Source organism: Cervus canadensis, chromosome 18 (genome assembly GCF_019320065.1).
Source record: "Cervus canadensis isolate Bull #8, Minnesota chromosome 18, ASM1932006v1, whole genome shotgun sequence".
Taxonomy (NCBI): domain Eukaryota; kingdom Metazoa; phylum Chordata; class Mammalia; order Artiodactyla; family Cervidae; genus Cervus; species Cervus canadensis.
In genome coordinates, this window is record NC_057403.1 from 27,242,655 (window position 1) to 27,262,010 (window position 19,356).

General features: G+C 41.6%; 1 protein-coding gene across 8 annotated transcripts; it reads left to right on the plus strand.

Moving 5' to 3' along the window:
* The first annotated feature begins 1,319 nt into the window (after positions 1-1,319).
* ZNF792 (zinc finger protein 792) lies at positions 1,320-15,423 on the plus strand. Of its 8 annotated transcripts, XM_043437300.1 has the most exons (6): positions 1,320-1,756; positions 7,338-7,384; positions 10,222-10,375; positions 10,606-10,732; positions 11,480-11,602; positions 12,248-15,423. In XM_043437300.1, the coding sequence occupies exons 3-6, from the start codon at positions 10,322-10,324 to the stop codon at positions 13,870-13,872; spliced, it is 1,929 nt and encodes a 642-aa protein (XP_043293235.1). In that variant the 5' UTR covers positions 1,320-1,756; positions 7,338-7,384; positions 10,222-10,321; the 3' UTR covers positions 13,873-15,423. The 8 variants fall into 8 exon arrangements, with proteins under 8 accessions (XP_043293235.1, XP_043293236.1, XP_043293241.1 ...); XM_043437301.1 differs by lacking the exon at positions 7,338-7,384; XM_043437303.1 differs by lacking the exons at positions 7,338-7,384; positions 10,222-10,375 and having other exon boundaries at positions 1,321-1,756.
* The last annotated feature ends 3,933 nt before the right edge of the window (positions 15,424-19,356 follow it).

Sequence of the window (19,356 nt, forward strand, 5' to 3'; positions counted from 1 at the left end):
AAGCAAGGCAAAGTCTAACAGAATTTTGCCAAGAGAACACACTGATCATAGCAAACACCCTCTTCCAACATCACAAGAGACGACTTTACGTATGGACATCACCAGATGGTCAATACCAAAATCAGATTGATTATATTCTTTGCAGCCAAAGATGGAGAAACTCTATATAGTCAGCAAAAACAAGACCTGGAGCTGACTGTGGCTCAGATTATCAGCTCCTTATTGCAAAATTCAGGCTTAACTTGAAGGATTTAAGGCCATTCAGTTATGACCTAGATCGAGTCCCTTATAATTATATAATGGAGGTGACAGGCATATTCAAGGGATTAGATCTGGTAGATAGAGTGCCTGAAGAAATATGGAGAGGTTCGTAACATTGTACAGGACGTGGCGACCAAAACCATCCCCAAGAAAAAGAAATGCAACAAGGCAAAATGGTTGTCTGAGGGGACTTTACAAATAGCTGAGAAAAGAAAGAGAAAGGAAAGGCAAAGGAGAAAGGGAAAGATATATCCATCTGAATGCAGAGTTCCAGAGAATGGCAAGGAGAGATAAGAAAGCCTTCTTAAGTGAACAATGCAAAGAAATCTAGTCTTTCATCAACAACTTGACTTTGACCACCTTAGCTAATAAGCCTCCTCTTGCTTACCTGTAACAAGAATAAACTATGTGCTTCCTGTATCACGGATGGTAAAAATCTAAATGAGGCAATCTATGAAAAGCACTTGGTAACCTGTAAGGGCTACACAAATAAAGCTGTTATTGGATGTGAAAAAAAAAAAAAAAAGAAATACAGGAAATCAACAGATTGGGAAAGACTAGAAATCAAGGTTTAGATTGCTGACCGAGAACTTGGGTTTTTAAGGAATTCCCAGGTGATGCTAACGTTACCGTTTTGCGAAGCACTGAATCTATGCAACTTTAAACGTTAGTACACAAAGAACCCGTATATTAGATATTATCTTCATTATTCAAAGTGAATCTAGGTCCCGGGGAGCCTGCGGGATCAAGAGACCAGCCTACACCCACACAGGCACGTGTGGGTCTCATATTACAGACTTCTGAGGGCAGGCGGCACTTGGCCCTAGGCAGTCCCAGAGGTCTGGAGATCGCCCCTTAAAGAGGAAAAGCTCGCGGTGCCTCCCGGCCAATGTCAACGACTAGCCGCAAGGTCCGCTCTCCTCCCCCGCCCGCCTCCTTCCAGCTCCTCCCTGTTGCCCCTGACCCGCCCTGCCGGATGCAGGACAGAAAACACTGTCCAGGAGGCTGTGCCGGTGCGTCACGGGCTGGCGCTGGGCCAATGACAGCCCGGGAGAGAGTCGTTTCTTTGGGCCGGGGAGGTGGGGGCCGGAACTTCCTGCGTTTCTGCCCAGCTAGTCATTTCCCCGGACTGGGTCGGTGCGCCCCGAGCCGTGGGTCCGGGGCTGGGGGTGGGGCTGGACGAGTACCGCTTCCCAAGCGGTTTTCGGGAACGGGAGGGGGAGGACAGGGAGGCCAGGACCCTCCTCCGCGCCTTTGAACTAGCAGTGACCCCCCGGAACGCGGCGTCCGCCAGGGTCCCGCCGCGCCGCGCTCTCTCCGCGGCACACGGCCCTGGGCGCACTTGACCCCGAGGAGACTGAAGTCCCCCCTCGCCCGGGGCCAGGCGCCGTGGCGCTACGCTGAGCCCGCGACACCGGCCTCGGTCACCCGCCTCCGAGGGCTCCTGCGTCCAGGGGCTGCGATGGCGGCGGCGGCGCTGATGGACATGGCGCAGGTGAGTGGATGGGCTTCGGGCCCGCAGCTGCTCAGCCGTTCATCCTCACGTACCCGGAGCCGGGGGATCAAAGATGGGCATTGCTCTACGACTTGAGGTCTTTTTCATCTCTCTGCTTTTGAGTCTGGGGTCCTGAGGGTTTGAGAGGGAGCGAGTGGTCACTCCCAGCCTTGGTTCCTGAATCCAGGGCAGGGATCATAGAGAGCGGGTCCCATTTCTGAACTCTAGTGGATGAGATGGGAAACGGTTTCCTAGGCAATAGGAACTAGCCGTGGGCAAGTACAGGATGGAGCTGGGAGTGTTCAGAGAGCAGGTGGGCTGAAGTCATCCTGGAATGGCCCGCTGAGAAGCCGGGCGTTTATATTGAGAGTGTTGGGAGCCGCAGAAGCCAGAGCGGAGGGGGAAGGTGATGTGACTTATATCCTAACAGGATCACCTGGGTGCCAAGTGGAAAAACTGACTGTGGGCTGAGGGTGAAGGTGGGGAAGGCAACCAGTAGCTGCTGCAATACTGCTGGCCAGGCGAGGAGGGCAGGTGATGGCAGGTAGAAGAAGCGATGGGATTCTAGGTGGGTCTTCTAAGTGAGGCTGACCAGAATTCCTGAGGTGGAAACTGAGAGAGAAAAGCAGCGACTCGATGGATTTGGTGTTAGCAGCTGGAAGGATGGATGAACCATCTATTGAGAAGGGAAATTGTTTGTAGGAGGAATTTTGACTGGAAATAGCAGAAGTTACATTTGGGCCATGTTCTGATGTTCCAGGGACCCTTGAGCGGAGTTGAAGCTTGAGCAGCTAGACACACAGTTATGGTGTTTGGGGGAGGCTTAGTTTAGGTTAAGAGACACTGAATATATAAAGGGACATTGGCAGACTGTATATAAAATAGAACTCTGACCCACAACCTGCAGCAACCTGCCCAGGAAACAAACCCCCTTATCTACAATAAACAACCCAGGAAGCCATTCTGCTATAAGTTAGACTTGCAGGAACCCAGATTGCTATTTCTAGTGACAATCCAGGAAGTTAAACAATAATTTCTATAACGGTTGGCCTCAAATAACCAGGACTTAATAACTGACAACTGCTCTCGTTTTTGTTCCAACTTAAGACCAGCCAGAAATAGCCAAATATGCACCTCTGACTGATCACCTAGGATGCTCTGCTTCCAGTTAGCTTGCCTACAGCTTTCCCAGGCCAACAGGGCATACCTGAAGCCTTCCATTTTTTTTTTTTCCCACTTATAAAGCTTTCCCATTCCTCTGCCTGCCTTTGAGTCTCTGCCAACATATGTGATTGGGAGATGGGGATTGACCATATGCACTATTGATACTATGTATGAAACTGACAGCTAATGAGAACCTACTGTATAGCACAGGAACTCTACTCAGTGCTCTGTAGTGACCTAAACGGAAAGGAAATCCAAATAAGAGGGGATATGTGTATACATGTAGCTGATTTACTTTGTGGTATGGTAGAAACTAAACAATGTAAAGCAACTATATGCCAATAAAATTATATAAAAATATTTTAAAATAAAGGGAACACACATGAATTAAAAAAACAAAACAAAACAAAACTTAAGTGGCTAACTCCCTTTCTATAACAAACTCAGAATAAATAGCCTTTTGCTTTTCTCGTTTGGTTAGTCTTTGTTTATTTTCACAGTGAGAAACACCAGGGACTTCCCTGGCAGTCCAGTGGTTAGGATTCCAGGTTTTCACTGCAGGGGGCTTGGGTTCGATCCCTGGTCCGGGAACTAAGATCCCACAAGCTGCACTGAGTGCTTAGTCGCTCAGTCATGTCTGACTCTCTTGTGACCCCCATGGACCGTAGCCCGCCAGACTCCTCTGTCCGCGGGACTTTTTCCAGGCAAGAATACTGGGGTGGGTTGCTGTTTCCTCCTCCAGGGGATCTTCCCAACCCAGCAATTGAACCCATGTCTCCTGTGTCTCCTGCATTGCAGCCTAATTCTTTACTGCTGAGCCATTGGTGAAACCCATGTGACCAAAAAAAAGAAAAAAAAAGAGAAACATCCAAAATGTGGCATCTGGTGTGTGGACAAGGGTGTAACTGTGTGTCTGATTTAGGAGGGTGGCAGTGACCTTAGAAGGAAGGAGGAAGGAAAGTGGAGCCCGAGAACTGGGCATCTTGCTTTGGTACTTTGGCCGGCTTGTTTGGCATCATAGAGATAGATGAGGGAGAGTTAGTGTTTATGGTAGTAGCTGGGTGGGGGGAGGGGATCTGTGTGTAGGGAAAAGTGTGTGGCAGCTGGCCAGATTTTCCTGGGGGGATAGGTATGAAAGGAGGTCTGAGGCTTAGTAGTGATGGAAATAGTTTTTCAGTGAGGTGTGGGCTGGTGCTCATTCAGCCATCTGCATTCTTACCAGGCCTTTGTGGACCCTGAGGAAGCTCTGGGATTTTCAGTCAGTCTGGAGAACCAAGGGGCAAATGGGGCAAGCTGGGAGAGCTATTAGAGCTATTAGACCCTCTGGGGGCAGGAGGACCAGAGAGGTTGGCTTTGAATGAGTGATTGATGAAGGGACAGAATGTGCCTTACAGAGAAGCAAGGGGGTCTGCTGTAGTCCTGGGTAGGTTGGATTGAAGCCAGGATCATGGCCAGGTCCGGAGGCCTTCACTTCAAGGATGGATGTTGCCCTTGGCAGTGGGAGTCATAGAAGGTCTGGGGCAGGATGGGATCATGGTTGTATTTGCCTAGAATTCTCTGGATGCAGTCAGGGAGGGGGAAATTTCTCCCTCTACCTCTTGTTTGAGTTCTTGTGGCTGCACTAATAAATAATTAAACTAATAAAAAAATTAGCATAACACATGTTAACAGGAGAAAAATACATTTTAATGTAAGTGAAGTCAGAAATGGGACCTAAAAAGTGGCCAAAGTCAGCATCTTTTACTCATTAGACAAACAATACCTTTGTGAGTAACCAACTGGACAAAGAAACTTAGATTTTGGGTGCCTAATTAGTGAAGAATCTAAACAAAGTTTGGGCTCCAGGTTGTAAATTAAAGAAGTAACAAGGTTTATTTATATAGATTTCTTGGTCCACATTCCCTCCCTTTGGCAGTAAGGGTGTGCTTTACCTCCAGATACAGGGAGTGCACTTTTAAATAGTTTTCTTTTTTTTTTTTTTAATATCTTGGCCCAGTTTATTTTATGTATTTATTTGTTTTTTTTTTACTTTTTGGCCATGCGTGACATGCGGGATCTTAGTTCCCTGACCAGGGGTCAAACCTGTGCTCCCAGCAGTGGAAGTGCAAAGTCTTAACCATTGGACCTCCAGGGAGTGCACTTTCTACGCAGAAATTTATTTCCTGTTTTCAGGGAGACAGACATGTGGGTCACAGTGTTCCTCTTGCGTTGACTGTTTCTTCAGTAACTTTAATTCAAAATAATCAATAGGCCACTGATGCATATTTTGGGGAGGCCTATGCTAGGCCCCAGTAGTTCCCTCCTCTGGAATGTCTTCTGTGGCAAGAGACCAGGTAAGAGGAGTCCTCCAGCTTATTGAGGGCTTCCCAGGTGGTGCTAATGTTAAAGAATCCACCTGCCAATGCAGGAGGCATAAGAGAGGTGGGTTCAGTTGCTGGCTGGGGAAGAGCCACTGGAGTAGAAAATGGCACTCCACACCAGTATTCTTGCCTTGAGAATTCCACGGACAGAGGAGCCTGGCAGGCTACAGCCCATGGGACCACAAAGAGTTGGACATGACTGAGCGTCTGAGCATCAGTTCATTGAAGCAATTGTTAGTTCTGAGAAGAGGTGAGTTCAGGATAACAATTATACCTCATTTCAGGAGGCAGTGATGCAGATGGGCTCCAGAAGCTAGGCCTATGGTACAAGCAATCAGGTAGTTAATGAGACATTTCTAGGAAAACAAAAGAAAACAAAGGGTTAATGTTTGGAGCCAGTCATAAACCAGTTTCTGACATTAGGATGCAGTCAAGAAGATTTCAAGGTGTCAGGGTCGAAGCATCTTTTGCAGTTTGAAATGTCTCTGATGTCACCAGGTGTTCAAGAAAACTTTCTAAGTGGCTCATACAGCAGCAAGCATGAGGATTGTTTAAATATGAGCTGTTGTGGCAGTTTCTCTGAAATTTGTATCAAGTCGTCTAGCTTCAATTTTCAAGGCATCAGGAAAAGGGCAATTTTAGTTCTCACTGATTCCAAGTCAAAAGGGTGGGAGAAAATTGGAAACATTAAAGAGTTGTAGCTAGATATTGGAGGAAATTAGAACACTTCAGGATCTAGTCCAGATTTCAGGTAAACAACAAAACCTCAGTGAAACTAACAGTACTAGAAGCATACATACAAGGGTTCAGTTTAGAATCAGGGTTTAATCCCTGGTCAGGGAACTAAGATCCTGCAAGCTATGGTGCAGCTAAAAAGAAAAATAATGAAATGACAAGTTCTTTCAAATTGTTTGGTCGTACCTGAGTCTGTGTGTGTCTCTCTCAAATATGACTTTCCAGTCAAAAGCCTGGATAAGATAACCAATATTTCTACTTGTGTTCTATTTTAAGGAGAACAGATTCTTATTGAACTTTTCCAAATGTAACTATATTGTTAAGAAAATAACATATTGTTAAGAATACTCATGAGAGTTTCTGAATTATGGAGCAATCAGGTGGGAAGAAAAAATGAACGTTTCATTTTTGCTTAGAAAGGTATGCCGTGCCGTGTTTAGTCACTTAGTTGTGTCTGACTCTTTGCGACCCTGTGGACTATAGCCAGCCAGGCTTCTCTTTCTATGGGTATTCTCCTGGAAAGAATACTGGAGTGGGTTGCCATTTCCTTTTTCAGGGGATCTTCCCAACCCAGGGATTGAACCCTGGTCTCCCACCTTGCAGGAGGATTCTTTACCATCTGAACCACTAGGAAGCCCAAGAATACTGGAGTGGGTAGCCTATCCCTTCTCCAGGGGAACTTTCAGACCCAGGAATAGAACCAGGATCTCCTGCATTGCAGGTGGATTCTTTACCAGCTGAGCTACCAAGGAAGTCCAATTCACCAATTCCTTGCATTTGGAAAACAAAAGATTAAAAAATCAGTAATATTGTATTTTAAACAAAAAGTCATAAAAACTATAATCGTATTCATCAGTTCATTCAATTACATGTAACTAATTCTTTGAGTCCAGTTCTTCCATTAGTTCTGTTGACTTTGCCTGATGATTAAGCATGAGGGTAACAGTGATATTCCAAGGAGTTTGTGAAATTTTTGTTAAGGCTTGAATGATTTGCCCAGTGAGGTGGGTGCCTTGATCACTGGAGATTATGGTAGATATATCCCAAATAGAAAACACTTTAAAAAAATCGTTTCTTTGCCCCTGTGATGTCATCAGTCTTGTAGCAAGGGAAGGCTTCAACCCATCTGGAAAGCATACATGTAATAATAAGAACATTCTGATAAACCATACTTAGTGGCAGTTGAATGATGTCCAGCTGCAGGTGCTCAAAGGGTCCAGAGAGAAGAGGTCTGAGTCATTTGGGGCAAGAATAGTTTTTCCCAGGGTTATGGACCTGAAAGGTCAGACATCACTGATAGGCTGTTTTTTTCTGTTTTATAGAGATCTCCCTGCCAATGTCTATATAAATGCACGTTAAATGCACGATGGTGAGTGAAGGAATGCAGTGGGGGAAGATGAGATTTGCCAGGGAGCTGGGGAGAACTAAGTAGCCATCTTGGTTTTCCCATAGCCCTGACTGTTTGTTTAGTTTGCAACTATTGTTTACCTATTTTAATTTCTGTTATTCAGTAGCATACTGTTGCCTTGGTACAAGGATATCAAGGTGGCAAAAGTCCGGCAAGAAGGAGTCAGGATTTTTGCAGAAGCAGAATGGATTTTGTTCACATGTGCCACAGTCTTTATAAATTCTGTTGCTACTACCTTTGCTTGAAGGTCAGTTAGGTCATTTCTCTGATACTTGAGTTCAATTCCTTTAGTCTGAGCCTCCATTTTGATGACAGATAACATTTTATGCCAGGACATATATGACTTCAGGAATTTCACCTAATTTCTGGAACACTTAGAACACATACCTATATAGACACAACATAAAGAAGGTGACAACAGTTTCCACATAATTTAACATATCAAATATGGCTGATTAGTTTAGTATCTTTTTATAAGGAGAAAGAATAAATCTTTGAGGCATTTTAGAGGGCCCCCGAACCATCTCATCTCTCGAAGTTCTAAATCGAAAAGATTTCATTTACAATTTGATTTGAGGAAAGTTTGTCAAAAATATTTAAAAAAATTCAATTTAGTCAAATAGATCTTCACAGCAATGTTTCGTTATGCATTCAACGAAACTAACAATTAAAACCTTAGGCAAATATGGAAAGTTATGTAGTTCTGAGCAAAATTTAGCTCTTTTAACAGCAATAGGACTAGATTTACTTAATGAATCAAAGAACTGATAAAGACAACAGAATGTAAGTAATTATTTTGACAAGATAGAAGATCTTTTTTTTTTCCTAAGTATATTATTTAAAGGTAAAGAAAAGACTTTCATAATCTCTTGTTATCAAGAGCAGACCAATAGGAAAACAAAATTTTGTTCTTTTAATAGAGAGAAAACCAAATTCCAATTTTTACTACTTTACTTTGATATTAAAACTTATTTGCTTAACTAAATCCATTCCAATCTTATTCAGTCATGACCACATATAAAATTCCTGGCTAAAGACTCTTTTATTCACAATCTTACAGAATTTCATTTTAGTTTATCCCTTGTTTTCTTTCCCATTTAGAACTAACTAGGTTTAGGACAAAATTACTTTCATTTTCCTTAACAAAAACATCTCCACACCTTATTTTTTCTCATCCCAAAACAATTCTATTTCTATTATTGTATCTGGCAGCTTTAACCGCATATATTAATTGGAATCCTTAATCCTTTGAAATCTTAATTTTTTAGTGAAAATAAAGAAGTAAACAGTTGTAAACTTTATTAACATTTTGTGGCTTGGCAAATTTATAAGTACATTGTATAATTTCTAGAAACATATGCTATTTCATAGTATAGTCTTTCAATGAAGCACAAAATATATTCACTAGAGCCAAACATACTTAATCTTTCTGTAATAAGAGGCCAAAAGTACATATAAACTTAGACTTTAGCAATTAATGTTTCAGTACTTTATCTTACTTGAAAATGATCTAGGCATCCAACAAATTCCCATCATTTAATTTAACATAGCAAAACATAGGGTATGACTTACCAAATGGATTTATGAAGTTATTTAAGTGGACATACCGTAACACAATTATTGTTTTAAAATCTACCTAAAAACTCATCACATTTACATCTATTTAATATATTTATTTTTATTTATTTTTCCTCCAAAGTTGCATGGTTTATAGGATCTTAGTTCCCTGATCAAGGATTGAGCTGGGGCCATGGCAGTGAAAGCAACAAATCCTAATGACTGGACCACCAGGGAATTCCCTAATTTATTTGTTTTTAACAATCATACTTAGAATACTCATAAAAATCTCATGAGACTTTAAAATAATCACTATCCTAAGTTTGTTTGTTTGGTGACAAACTTTGCAACAGAGACAAAACGAGCCCATTTGGCTAATAAACCCAGGTAGAACAAAAGTTGTTTATATACATTATTTTTAATGTTAAATCTGAGATATACCTGTATTAATTTAACCAACAAGTTTAAAAGTAGCTCTTATTTACTAAAGATTATCCTAGATATATGAACTTGAAAAATATTTGGGTTGTTTTTTTATTACATATTTGAGAATTTTTATATAAGTGCTTATGTTTATAAGCTGATTAAATAGAGGTCTTTTTTTTTTTTTTGGAGGTTAAAGGTCTTTTTTTTTTTTCTATTTTTTTTATTTTTTATTATAGAGGTCTTTTACAAATTAATTTTGGCAGTGCCATCTGGAGGTAGCATACACATATGGACTTACAGACAGACACAACCAGAGATCTTATAGTCCTCATTTTAAAACTTTAATCATGAATCAAGTACAACATAAAACTTACTGAGCATGTGTGCTCAGCCTATCATTCGTGTCTGACTCTTTGCAACTCCACAGACTGGGGCCTACCAGGTTCCTCTGTCCATGGAATTTTCCAGGCAAGAATACTGAAAAGGGTTACCATTTCTTACTCCAGGGGATCGTCTTGATCCAGGGATTGAACCCAAGAGACTCTTGAGTCTCCTGCTTTGGCAGGTGAATTCTTTACCACTGCGCCACCGGGGAAGTATATAAAATTTACTAGTTTATAAGTAACAGTTGGAATAAGTTAGATTATTTGCTCGGATTTTGTTCTTTGAGGAGAAGACAAATAAGATATGTATTTGCCCTTGGCAAACTATTTTAAGGAGGCTGTGACTTAGAGTTTCAGCCAGAGAGGCTTTTTAGCAGTTGATGTTTTAAAAAGTCTCTCTCTCTCTCTCTCTCTCTCTCTTTTCAATTTCAGGTTCTACTGATTGAGCTAATCCAGGCTCAGGCTCAGTGGGCTGTGTTTACATTCAAAAACATGATAAGGTTTATAACTTGAAGAAACAGAAAAAGAAAATATGCTTTCTCCTAGGAGTTTTGGAGTATCTTTGTCTCTTATCATATGCTTTAGGGTAATTATTAGGGGCCCTGCATTTCAGACACAGAACTCAACTGGTATCTGTCTGCCTACCTGCCTGTGGGGATTTCTGTGGGCTGACACAGTAGTCATAGAAGGCGTGGAACCGGGGTCTGAGATCTCCCCTGTGTTGGGGAGCTGGGGAGGAGGGTGAACAGTGAACAGAGAGGGAGTCCTGAGGAAAGAAGCTGATCATGGAATGAACTGTCCCCATCATCATGACAGGGCTGTGTGACCTTTGAGGATGTGACCATTTACTTCTCCCAGGAGGAGTGGGGACTCCTTGATAAGGCTCAGAGACTCCTGTACTGTGATGTGATGCTGGAGAACTTTGCACTGATTGCCTCACTTGGTAAGGCTTTTACACCCACCCAGGTGTCCTGAGCTCATCTCTGCCCATTCCCTTTTCCCAAGAGGTGGTTCTTTCCTTCCCACAGCTGGGCTGTGGGCACTGCTTCCTCCCCTCCCCTCTGTCTGTTTTTTGGGCTGTGCTGGGTCTTCGTTGAAATGTGCAGGCTTCTCTAGTTGCAGTGAGTGGGTTTCTCTAGTTGTGGTGTACAGGTTTAGTTGCCCTGCAGCATGTGGGATCTTAGTTCCCTGACCAAGGATTGAACCCAAGTCCCCTGCATTGGGAGGTAGATTCTTAACCACTGGACCACCAGGGAAGTCCTCCCACCTCTTCAGGTATATGTGCTGTGGGTCCAGAGCTGAGCTGTGTGCAGGGTCCCAAGAGCTGTGTGCTCTCCCCAAGCAGCCTCAACATCTACTGTCTCAAAGCCTTGTGGGGAAGGGTCCCAGAAAGAGGAGTCTTGCAGTCAGCCCAGCAGATCCCGTCTGACTCAGCCACTGATCTCCTGGGTGATTGTTCAGATCTCTGACAGTTTGTTTGGCTCCTTTGCTTTAGCTAACATTCCCTAAGGCCTGACCGCCAGGAATTCTAGGCACTGATGTGGTCACTGTTTGCCATGACCACTGGGATGTTCCTGCCAGATCTCCCTTGTGTGTTCCTTTTGTAATTATGTTTCCTTTCCTGTGTCCTATTGTGGGATAATTCACCTGGGCAAGTGCTGGTCCCTTACCTGCCCCATCTTCCCCTTAGGACTTACATCTTTCAGGTCTCACATAGTTGCCCAGCTGGAGATGGGGGCAGAGCCCTGGGTGCCTGACCAAGTGGACATGACTTCAGCCATGGCAAGAGGGGTGTATAGAGGGCCTGACTCAGGTAAGTGGTGGGTGGGGGAGCATGTGACATCACTACTGTCTTCAAATCATGCCTGCCACTTTTCTTGTGTTCATCATTCTTTTGGTGCCAAGCCAATGGACTTATATCTCTTCTACCTTTCCTTTCCTATTTTTGGTATGTTGACCACTGGTCATTTCTTCTCTGATTGGGGCCTCTGTCTGTGCCCCTCACTGTTTCCACAGCTCCCTCTGCAGCACTCTTCAGCATGGGCCTGCACTTCATGTGTCATGAGATGTGCACATTTCCTCTGATAGTCCTTGAACACCAGTTAAACAGTTGCAACCAGGTTTTCCCAGATCTGGACATACCCTTCTGCACAGCTCTCACAGGTTATCAGCAGCTGGAGTCCCCAAGAAAAGCTTTGTTGAGAACGGAGCTGAAGACTTGCCTTTCCATCTGATACTGTGCCCATCTTTGTGTCCTGGCTCCTGGTATGGCCTCCCTTATTTCATGACCTTACCAGGCACAGGACTCCTGGGAAGACCATTCCTTATCTTGACCTTAGGCCTCTCATCTTGCCAACAGTCCCATGGACTCATTCCTGGGTCAGACTTGCATTTGTGATTGGATTGTTTCCTTCCATGAAAATTAACATGAATATCACCAGCATTTCTCTACTTTCAGATTTTTACTGTGGAACAGAGGGTGAGAAATCACCTGCTGGACTCAGTGTTTCTGTAGAAGTGTCACAGAACATGAACCCCAAGGCAGTTCCATCCACCCAGAAGGGCTACCCCTGTAACCTGTGTGGCCTACACTTGAAAAACATTCTGCATCTGGCTGAACATCAGGCAACACATTCCAAGCAGAAACCACACATGCATGAGGCACATAGGAAAGAGTTCAAGTTCAACGCCTACTTTCACCAGTCACAGATGCAGCAGAACGTGTACAAGTCTATTGGAAGGAATGAAGGCAGGGCCTTGCTTGTGAAGAGCTGCAGATATGACACATCAAAGAAATCTTTTGCATTCAGGGAGGATGGGAAGGCCTTTGTGGCCAGATGTGGTTTTCTCCAGCATCAGGTCACTACCAGTGTGGGGGAGCCAGAGAAGAGCTCTGAAAGTGTGGTGGATTTTTCCACTGTGCAACTCCGTAAGAAGTACAGTGAATTTGAGAATGCTCTCAATGACAAACTTTCGCTTGTTCAGCAGAGAACCCACACTGGAGAAAGGCCTTATGAGTGCAACAAATGTGGGATATTCTTCAGCTATGCTGCTGGCCTCTTTCAACACCAGAGAGATCATAATCGAGGAAAGCCTTATGAGTGTGGTGAATGTGGGAAATTCTTCAGCCAGCGCTCCAGTCTCATCAAACATCAGAGAGTTCACACTGGTGAAAGCCCTCACGTGTGCAGCGAGTGTGGCAAATTCTTTAGTCGAAGTTCTAATCTTATTCAACATAAGAGGGTTCACACTGGAGAAAAGCCTTATGAGTGCAGTGAGTGTGGGAAGTTCTTCAGCCAACGCTCCAACCTCATTCATCATAAGAGGGTTCATACTGGTAAAAGTGCTCATGAATGCAGTGAGTGTGGGAAATCTTTCAACTGCAACTCCAGCCTAATTAAACACTGGAGAGTTCACACTGGAGAAAAACCTTACAAATGCAATGAATGTGGGAAATTCTTTAGCCATTTTGATGGACTTGTTCAACATCAGATAGTTCATACAGGTGAACGACCGTACGGATGCAGCGTATGTGGGAAAGCCTTCAGCCGAAGCTCTGACCTCATGAAACATCAGCGAGTCCACACTGGTGAAAGGCCTTATGAGTGCAGTGAATGTGGGAAATTATTTAGCCAAAGCTCCAGCCTCAATAGCCATCGGAGACTTCACACGGGTGAACGGCCTTATCAGTGCTCTGAATGTGGGAAATTCTTTAGCCAACGCTCCAGCTTTAATAACCATCGAAGACTTCACACTGGTGAGCGTCCTTATGAGTGCCTTGAATGTGGGAAAACCTTCAGACAAAGTTCTAATCTGAGGCAGCATCAGAAAGTTCACAAACCAGATAAGCCATATAAATGCAATGAATGTGGAAAAGCCTTCAGCCAAAAGTCTACTCTCATCCGGCATCAGAAAATTCACACTAGAGAAAAGAGTACAGAGGGTGTTCTCCCTTCTTCTTCAGCACAACAGCACCTCCTACAGATGAACCCTGAGAGTGGTCTTTATGAAGGAGCTGTCAGTCAGAAGTTGAACATTGTTCATCCAAATATCTATGCTGGAGAGATTCCCAATGGATGCTAAATAAATAGGAAGCTTTCTGGAGCAAGGCTACATTTTCTGATCCCAAACTTTGTCAGAGTTTTTGTCACTGCTAGTGTCTGTGGTAGAAGTCATCTCAGTTCTACCCACTGGCAGGTCTCCAGAGTGTGTGCCAGCCACTTCCTGTTCTCAGGGAAGACAGGCCTCTGTTTCCTCTTTCAAGAGGGAATTGTGAGTAGCTTGAGACCATTGGAAGATGTCTTCCCTCCCGCTGTGACTGCTTTAGCTGTGATCATGACCCATCTTTGCCATGAAGACCTGATCTGGGTCCTACTGGCAGCTTGCAGAGGTTTCCCTTTTCCAAGGACATTGTTGATCTTGTATGATGCTCATGATGGATTCATCCAGCTTCCACATTATCCATCCTTGACTTTACATTGCTCTGGTTTGGGTGATAAGGGCCTTATTGATAAAGTCACCTTTAATCTCCTGTATTCTGATAACTGTGTGGAGTGGGTTGAGAACAGAATGAAGGTCTTCCAAACCAAACAGGTCTCCAAATTTATTGCCTCAGTGAAGAGCAGGATGGCAGAGAACAATTCTCAGTCCAGAGTTGGCCTCATTTGTGTTGCTACCTGAGGTCTCCTAGGGAAGATTATAGGGCTTGGTGGGCCTAATGTTGTGACTTGAAGGGCATGAATTTTTGTAGATCAGAGGTTACCTTGAGGAAGGGGAGATTGTGCAACCTCCCGTGCATCTGGAAGCAGCCTGATTTAGGCCCATTTTTTTTTTTTCCTGAGGATGCCTCCTATTCCTTAGCACTGTCGAGTAAACATTGTTTACCTGGTCTCTGCCAAGGAGTCATATGCCTTTGATGTCTAAAATCCAATGTATGTCACCTACTGTAAGACTTACTGGGTCCAATTGGCAGATTAGAGGGAATGTATCTGTTATAAAAGTGCATCCAAAATTCCCTTAAATGTAACTATGCAGGATTCAGGACTTGCAGAAATTCTCAAGACCTCCAGACCTCTGTCCTATACTAAGGCCACTGGCAGAGGAAATCAGCTAATGGTTTTGTGGATTATTGTAGGCTGTCTGCATTATTCATGTCAAAACCAGTGTTGTGTTAGCAGAGAAATGGGGACTAAGAGAAGGTAGATCTTGTAAGTCAGGGAGGAGGCATTTGTGACACAGCCAGCCATTTTTGGTGCCAACACATGAGTAGAGAGGGAGTAAATCTTAAATTTTCTAAAATGAGTGGGAGAGCAGATTTTTACTTGCAACAATTTCTTTTAATGCTTTGTTGAGATATAATTTCCATGCAATAATTGGCTGTACATATTTAATGTGTACACTTTGATAAGTTTTAAAATATGTGTACACTCAGGGAACCAACACCACAACCATAATAATGAACCTATCCATCACCCACACAGCTACCTCGTGCCCCTTGACAATCCCTCCTTGCCTTCCCCAGAGAACTGTTAGCTACATCCCAAGGAAACTACTGATTTACCTTTTATTCACTGTGAATTTGTTTGCCTTTCCTAGAATTTTGTACAATGGGAAACATAAAGTATTTATACTCTGTTTTTGGTCTGTTTTTCTTTCATACAGCATAATCATCTTGAGAATCATCCATTCTGTGCATATGAAGAGTTCATTCCTTTTACTGCTGAGTAATCCTCTCCTGGGACCTTCCCAGATGGCAGAGTTGGTAAATAATCCACCTCCAATGCAAGAGATGTGGGTTTGATCCCAGGGTCAGGAAGATCCCCTAGAGTAGGAAAAAGCAACCCACTCTAGATTCTTGCCTGGAAAATTAATGGATAGTGGAGCCTGGCAGCCTGCAATCCATGGGGTCACAAAGAATTGTACATGACTGAGTACACACACACACACACACACACACACACACACAGTTCTCTGATGAATGAATACCTTAACTTTTGGTTTTTTAATTTAAAATATCTCATAAAATATACAACATAAAATTTCCTATCTTAAGCATTGTTAGGTGTACAGTTTAATGGTATCAAGTATAGTCACGTTGTGTAACTGTCACTACTATTCATCTCCAGAATTCTTTTCATTTTGCAAAACTGAAACTATATTCATTAAACAATAACTTCTTATTCCGCCCCAAACCCCTAAAAACCAATATCTAACTTTCTGTAATGGAATTTGACTACTCTAGTTACCTCATATAAATGTAGCTATATATTATCTGTCATTTTGTGACTGGCTTATTTCATTTAGCATAATGTCCTCAAGGTTCATCCATGTTATAGCATGTGTCAGAATTACTTTTCTTTTAAACTGAATAATATACCATTGTATGTATATGTCATATTTTGCTTATTCATTCATCCTTTAATAGATACTTGTTTCCACCTTTTGGTTATTGCAACTAATGCTGCTATGAACGTGGGTGTACAAATATCTCTTTGAAACCTGCTTTCTATTGTATACCTGACAGTGGAATTACTGGATCATATAGTAATTATATTTTTAATTTTTTGAGGAATCTCCATAATGTTTCCCTCAGTGTCTATACTATTTTACATTTTCAACAAGGGTTCTAACTTTTCCACATCTCTACTAACACTTGTTTTTTCTGTTTTTGTTTTTTCTTTTTAAATAATATCTATCCTGATGAGAATGAGGTGGTATCTCATTGTCATTTTGATTTGTATTTCTGTTAATGATTCATGTGCTTCTCGGTCATTTGTATATCTTCTTTAGAAAAATGTCATTTCAAGTCCTTTCCACTTTTTGAATAGGATCATTTGTGTTTTGTTATTGAGTTTTAGGAGGTCTCTATGATGTTGACTATTAATTTATTAGGTGTGTGATTTGCATATAATTTCTCCCATTCTGTGGGTTACCTTATTACTCAGTTGATAGTGTCCTTTAATGCACAAAAGTTTTTAATTCTCATGAGATTCAGTTGTCATTTTGTTGTTGCCTGTGCCTTTGGTGTCATATCCAGGAAATCATTGCCAAATTCAATGTTATGAAACTTTTGCCCCATGTTTCCTTCCAAGAGTTTTATAGCTTTGGGTCTTACCTACATTCAGGTCTTTGATCAACTTTGAGTTAATTTTTGTGTAAGGTGTTAGGTAAGGGTCCAGCTTCATTCTTTTGCAGGTGGATATTCAAATTTTCCCATTGATTGATCTTCATGTCAAAAATTATTTGACCACATATTGGAGGGTTTATTTCTGGACTCTATTCTATTCCATTAGTCTGTACTTTTATCTTTATGCCAATAACTCACTATTTTCATTAATGTGGCTTTGTATTACAGTAAGTTTTGAAATTGGAAAATGTTGAGTCCTCCAATATAGATATTCTCTTTCTTTAAAAAACAATTATTTTTTCTAATTGGCAGTGCTGGGTTTTCATTGGTACACCTGGGTTTTCTCTAGTTGTGGCAAGTGGGAGCTATGCTCTGATTTTGTTACATGGGATTCTCATTGCAGTGGTTTCTCTTGTTGTGGAGCATGGGCTCTAGGGTGCATGGGCTTCAGTAGTGCAGCTTGTGGGTTCTAGAGTGCAGGCTCAGTAGTTGTGGCGCAGGGAGTTAGTTGCCCTGAGGCATGTGTGATCGTCCTGGACCAGGAACAGGAATCTGTGTTCCCTGCATTGGCAGGCGACTTTTAACCACTGGACCACCAAGTCCTTTGATCTCCTTTATCAAGAATGTTTTAGCTATTCAGTGTCCCTTGAGAATCCATATAAATTTTTGTATATATTTTTGTTTCCCCCCCAAAAAAAATGGTTACTGGGTTTTTGATTGGGATTCATGAAGTCTTTAGATTGCGTTGGGTAGAATCAACATCTTAAAAACAATCAGTCATCCAATCCATGAACATGGGTTATGTGTGCCTGCTAAGTTGTTTAAGTTGTGTCTGACTCTGCAACCCCATGGACTGTAGCCCTTCTGTCCACAGGATTCTCCAGACAAGAATACTGGAGTGTGTTGCCATGCCCTCCAGAAGATTCAAGGGGATCTTCTTGACCTAGGGATTGAATCCACATCTCTTATGTCTCCTGCATTGGTAGGCAGGTTCTTTACCACTAGCGCCACCTAGGAAGCCTGAAGGTGGGATGTTTCTATATATTTATGTCTTTAATTTTTTTTTCAACAATGTTTTATAGTTTCTATAGTAAAGTTTTTACTTCTTGGCTAATTTCTAAGTGTTTTATTCTTATTGATGCTATTGTAAAACAAACTTTTTTCATCATTTTCTACTCAGATTGTTCATTGTTAGTATATAGAAATGTAACTGAGTTTTCAGCAATGGTTCTGTACCCTACTTTGTTGATTTAATTTACTGTAATCTTAATTTTGTGGAGTCTTGAGGGTTTTCTAGATTTAAGATTATTTCATCTGTGAACAAAGATAATTTTACTTATTCCTCTCCCCTTTGGATGCCTTTTATCTCTCTTTCTTGCCTGATTGCTCTGACTAGAACTTCCAATACTATGTTGAATAGAAGTGGTGACAGTGGCCATTCTTTCCTTATTTCTGTTTGAAAAGCTGTTAGTTCTTCACTGCTGAGTATGATGTTAGCTGTGGGTTTCACATATATATCTTTTATTATGTTGAGGTAGTTTTCTTCTATTCCTAACTTGTTGAGTGTTTTTATTGTGAAATATTGTTGAATTTTGTCAAATACTTTTTCTGTGGCAAGTAGATGATCATGTTGTTTTTCCCCTTTATTTTGTTAATGTGATGTTAGATTATTTTCATATGTTGAATGATCCTTGCATTCAAGGAATAAATCCCACTTGAACATGGTGTTTAGTCCTTTTAGTATGTTCCTGAATTCTGTCTGCTAGTATTTTTGTTAAGGATATTTGAATCGGTGTTCATAAGAAATATTGGTCTGTACTTTTGCTCTAGTATTTTTTTCTGGCTTTGCTATCAAGGTAAATGAATTAGTGTTCTCTTTCAATCTTCTGGAAATTTTTGACAAGGATTGGTGTTAATTTTTCCTTAAATGCTTGGTAAAATTCACTAATAAAGCCTTCAGGTTCACAGCTTTGTGTGTTGTTGGGAGATTTTTGATCACTCATTCATTTTGCTTAGTACTTAAGAGTTTTATTCAGATATTCTCTTTTTTCATGACTCTGTCTTGATAGATTTTGTGTTTCCAGGAATTTGTCTATTCCATCTAAGTTATTCACGTTTTTGCATACATCTGTTCATAGTACTCTTGTAATCACTTTTATTTCTGTAGAATCAGTTGTAATGTTTCCACTTTTATTTTTGTTTCTAGTAACTTGAGTCTTTAGTCATTTTAGCTAACAGCTTGTCAATTTTGTTAATCTTTCTGAAACACCATCTTCTGGATTCATTGATTTTTCTCTATTGTTTTTCTATTCTTTATTTGATTTATCTTTAAATCTTACTATTTCTTTCCTTATAGCTTTTAGTTTAGTTTGTTTTTTATTCTAGTTCCTTAAGTTGTACAGTTGAGTTATTGATTTGAGATCTTTCTTCTTTTTTAATAC

What these genes read in the sequence shown, in the direction of transcription:
- ZNF792 (XM_043437300.1), top strand. Translation starts at nt 10,322, where the DNA reads ATGCTTTCTCCTAGGAGTTTTGGAGTATCTTTGTCTCTTATCATATGC. An exon ending in CTCTTATCATATGCTTTAGG is followed by an intron (nt 10,376 to 10,605) that starts GTAATTATTAGG and finishes TCATCATGACAG; the next exon opens with GGCTGTGTGACCTTTGAGGA. An exon ending in GTATAGAGGGCCTGACTCAG is followed by an intron (nt 11,603 to 12,247) that starts GTAAGTGGTGGG and finishes CTCTACTTTCAG; the next exon opens with ATTTTTACTGTGGAACAGAG.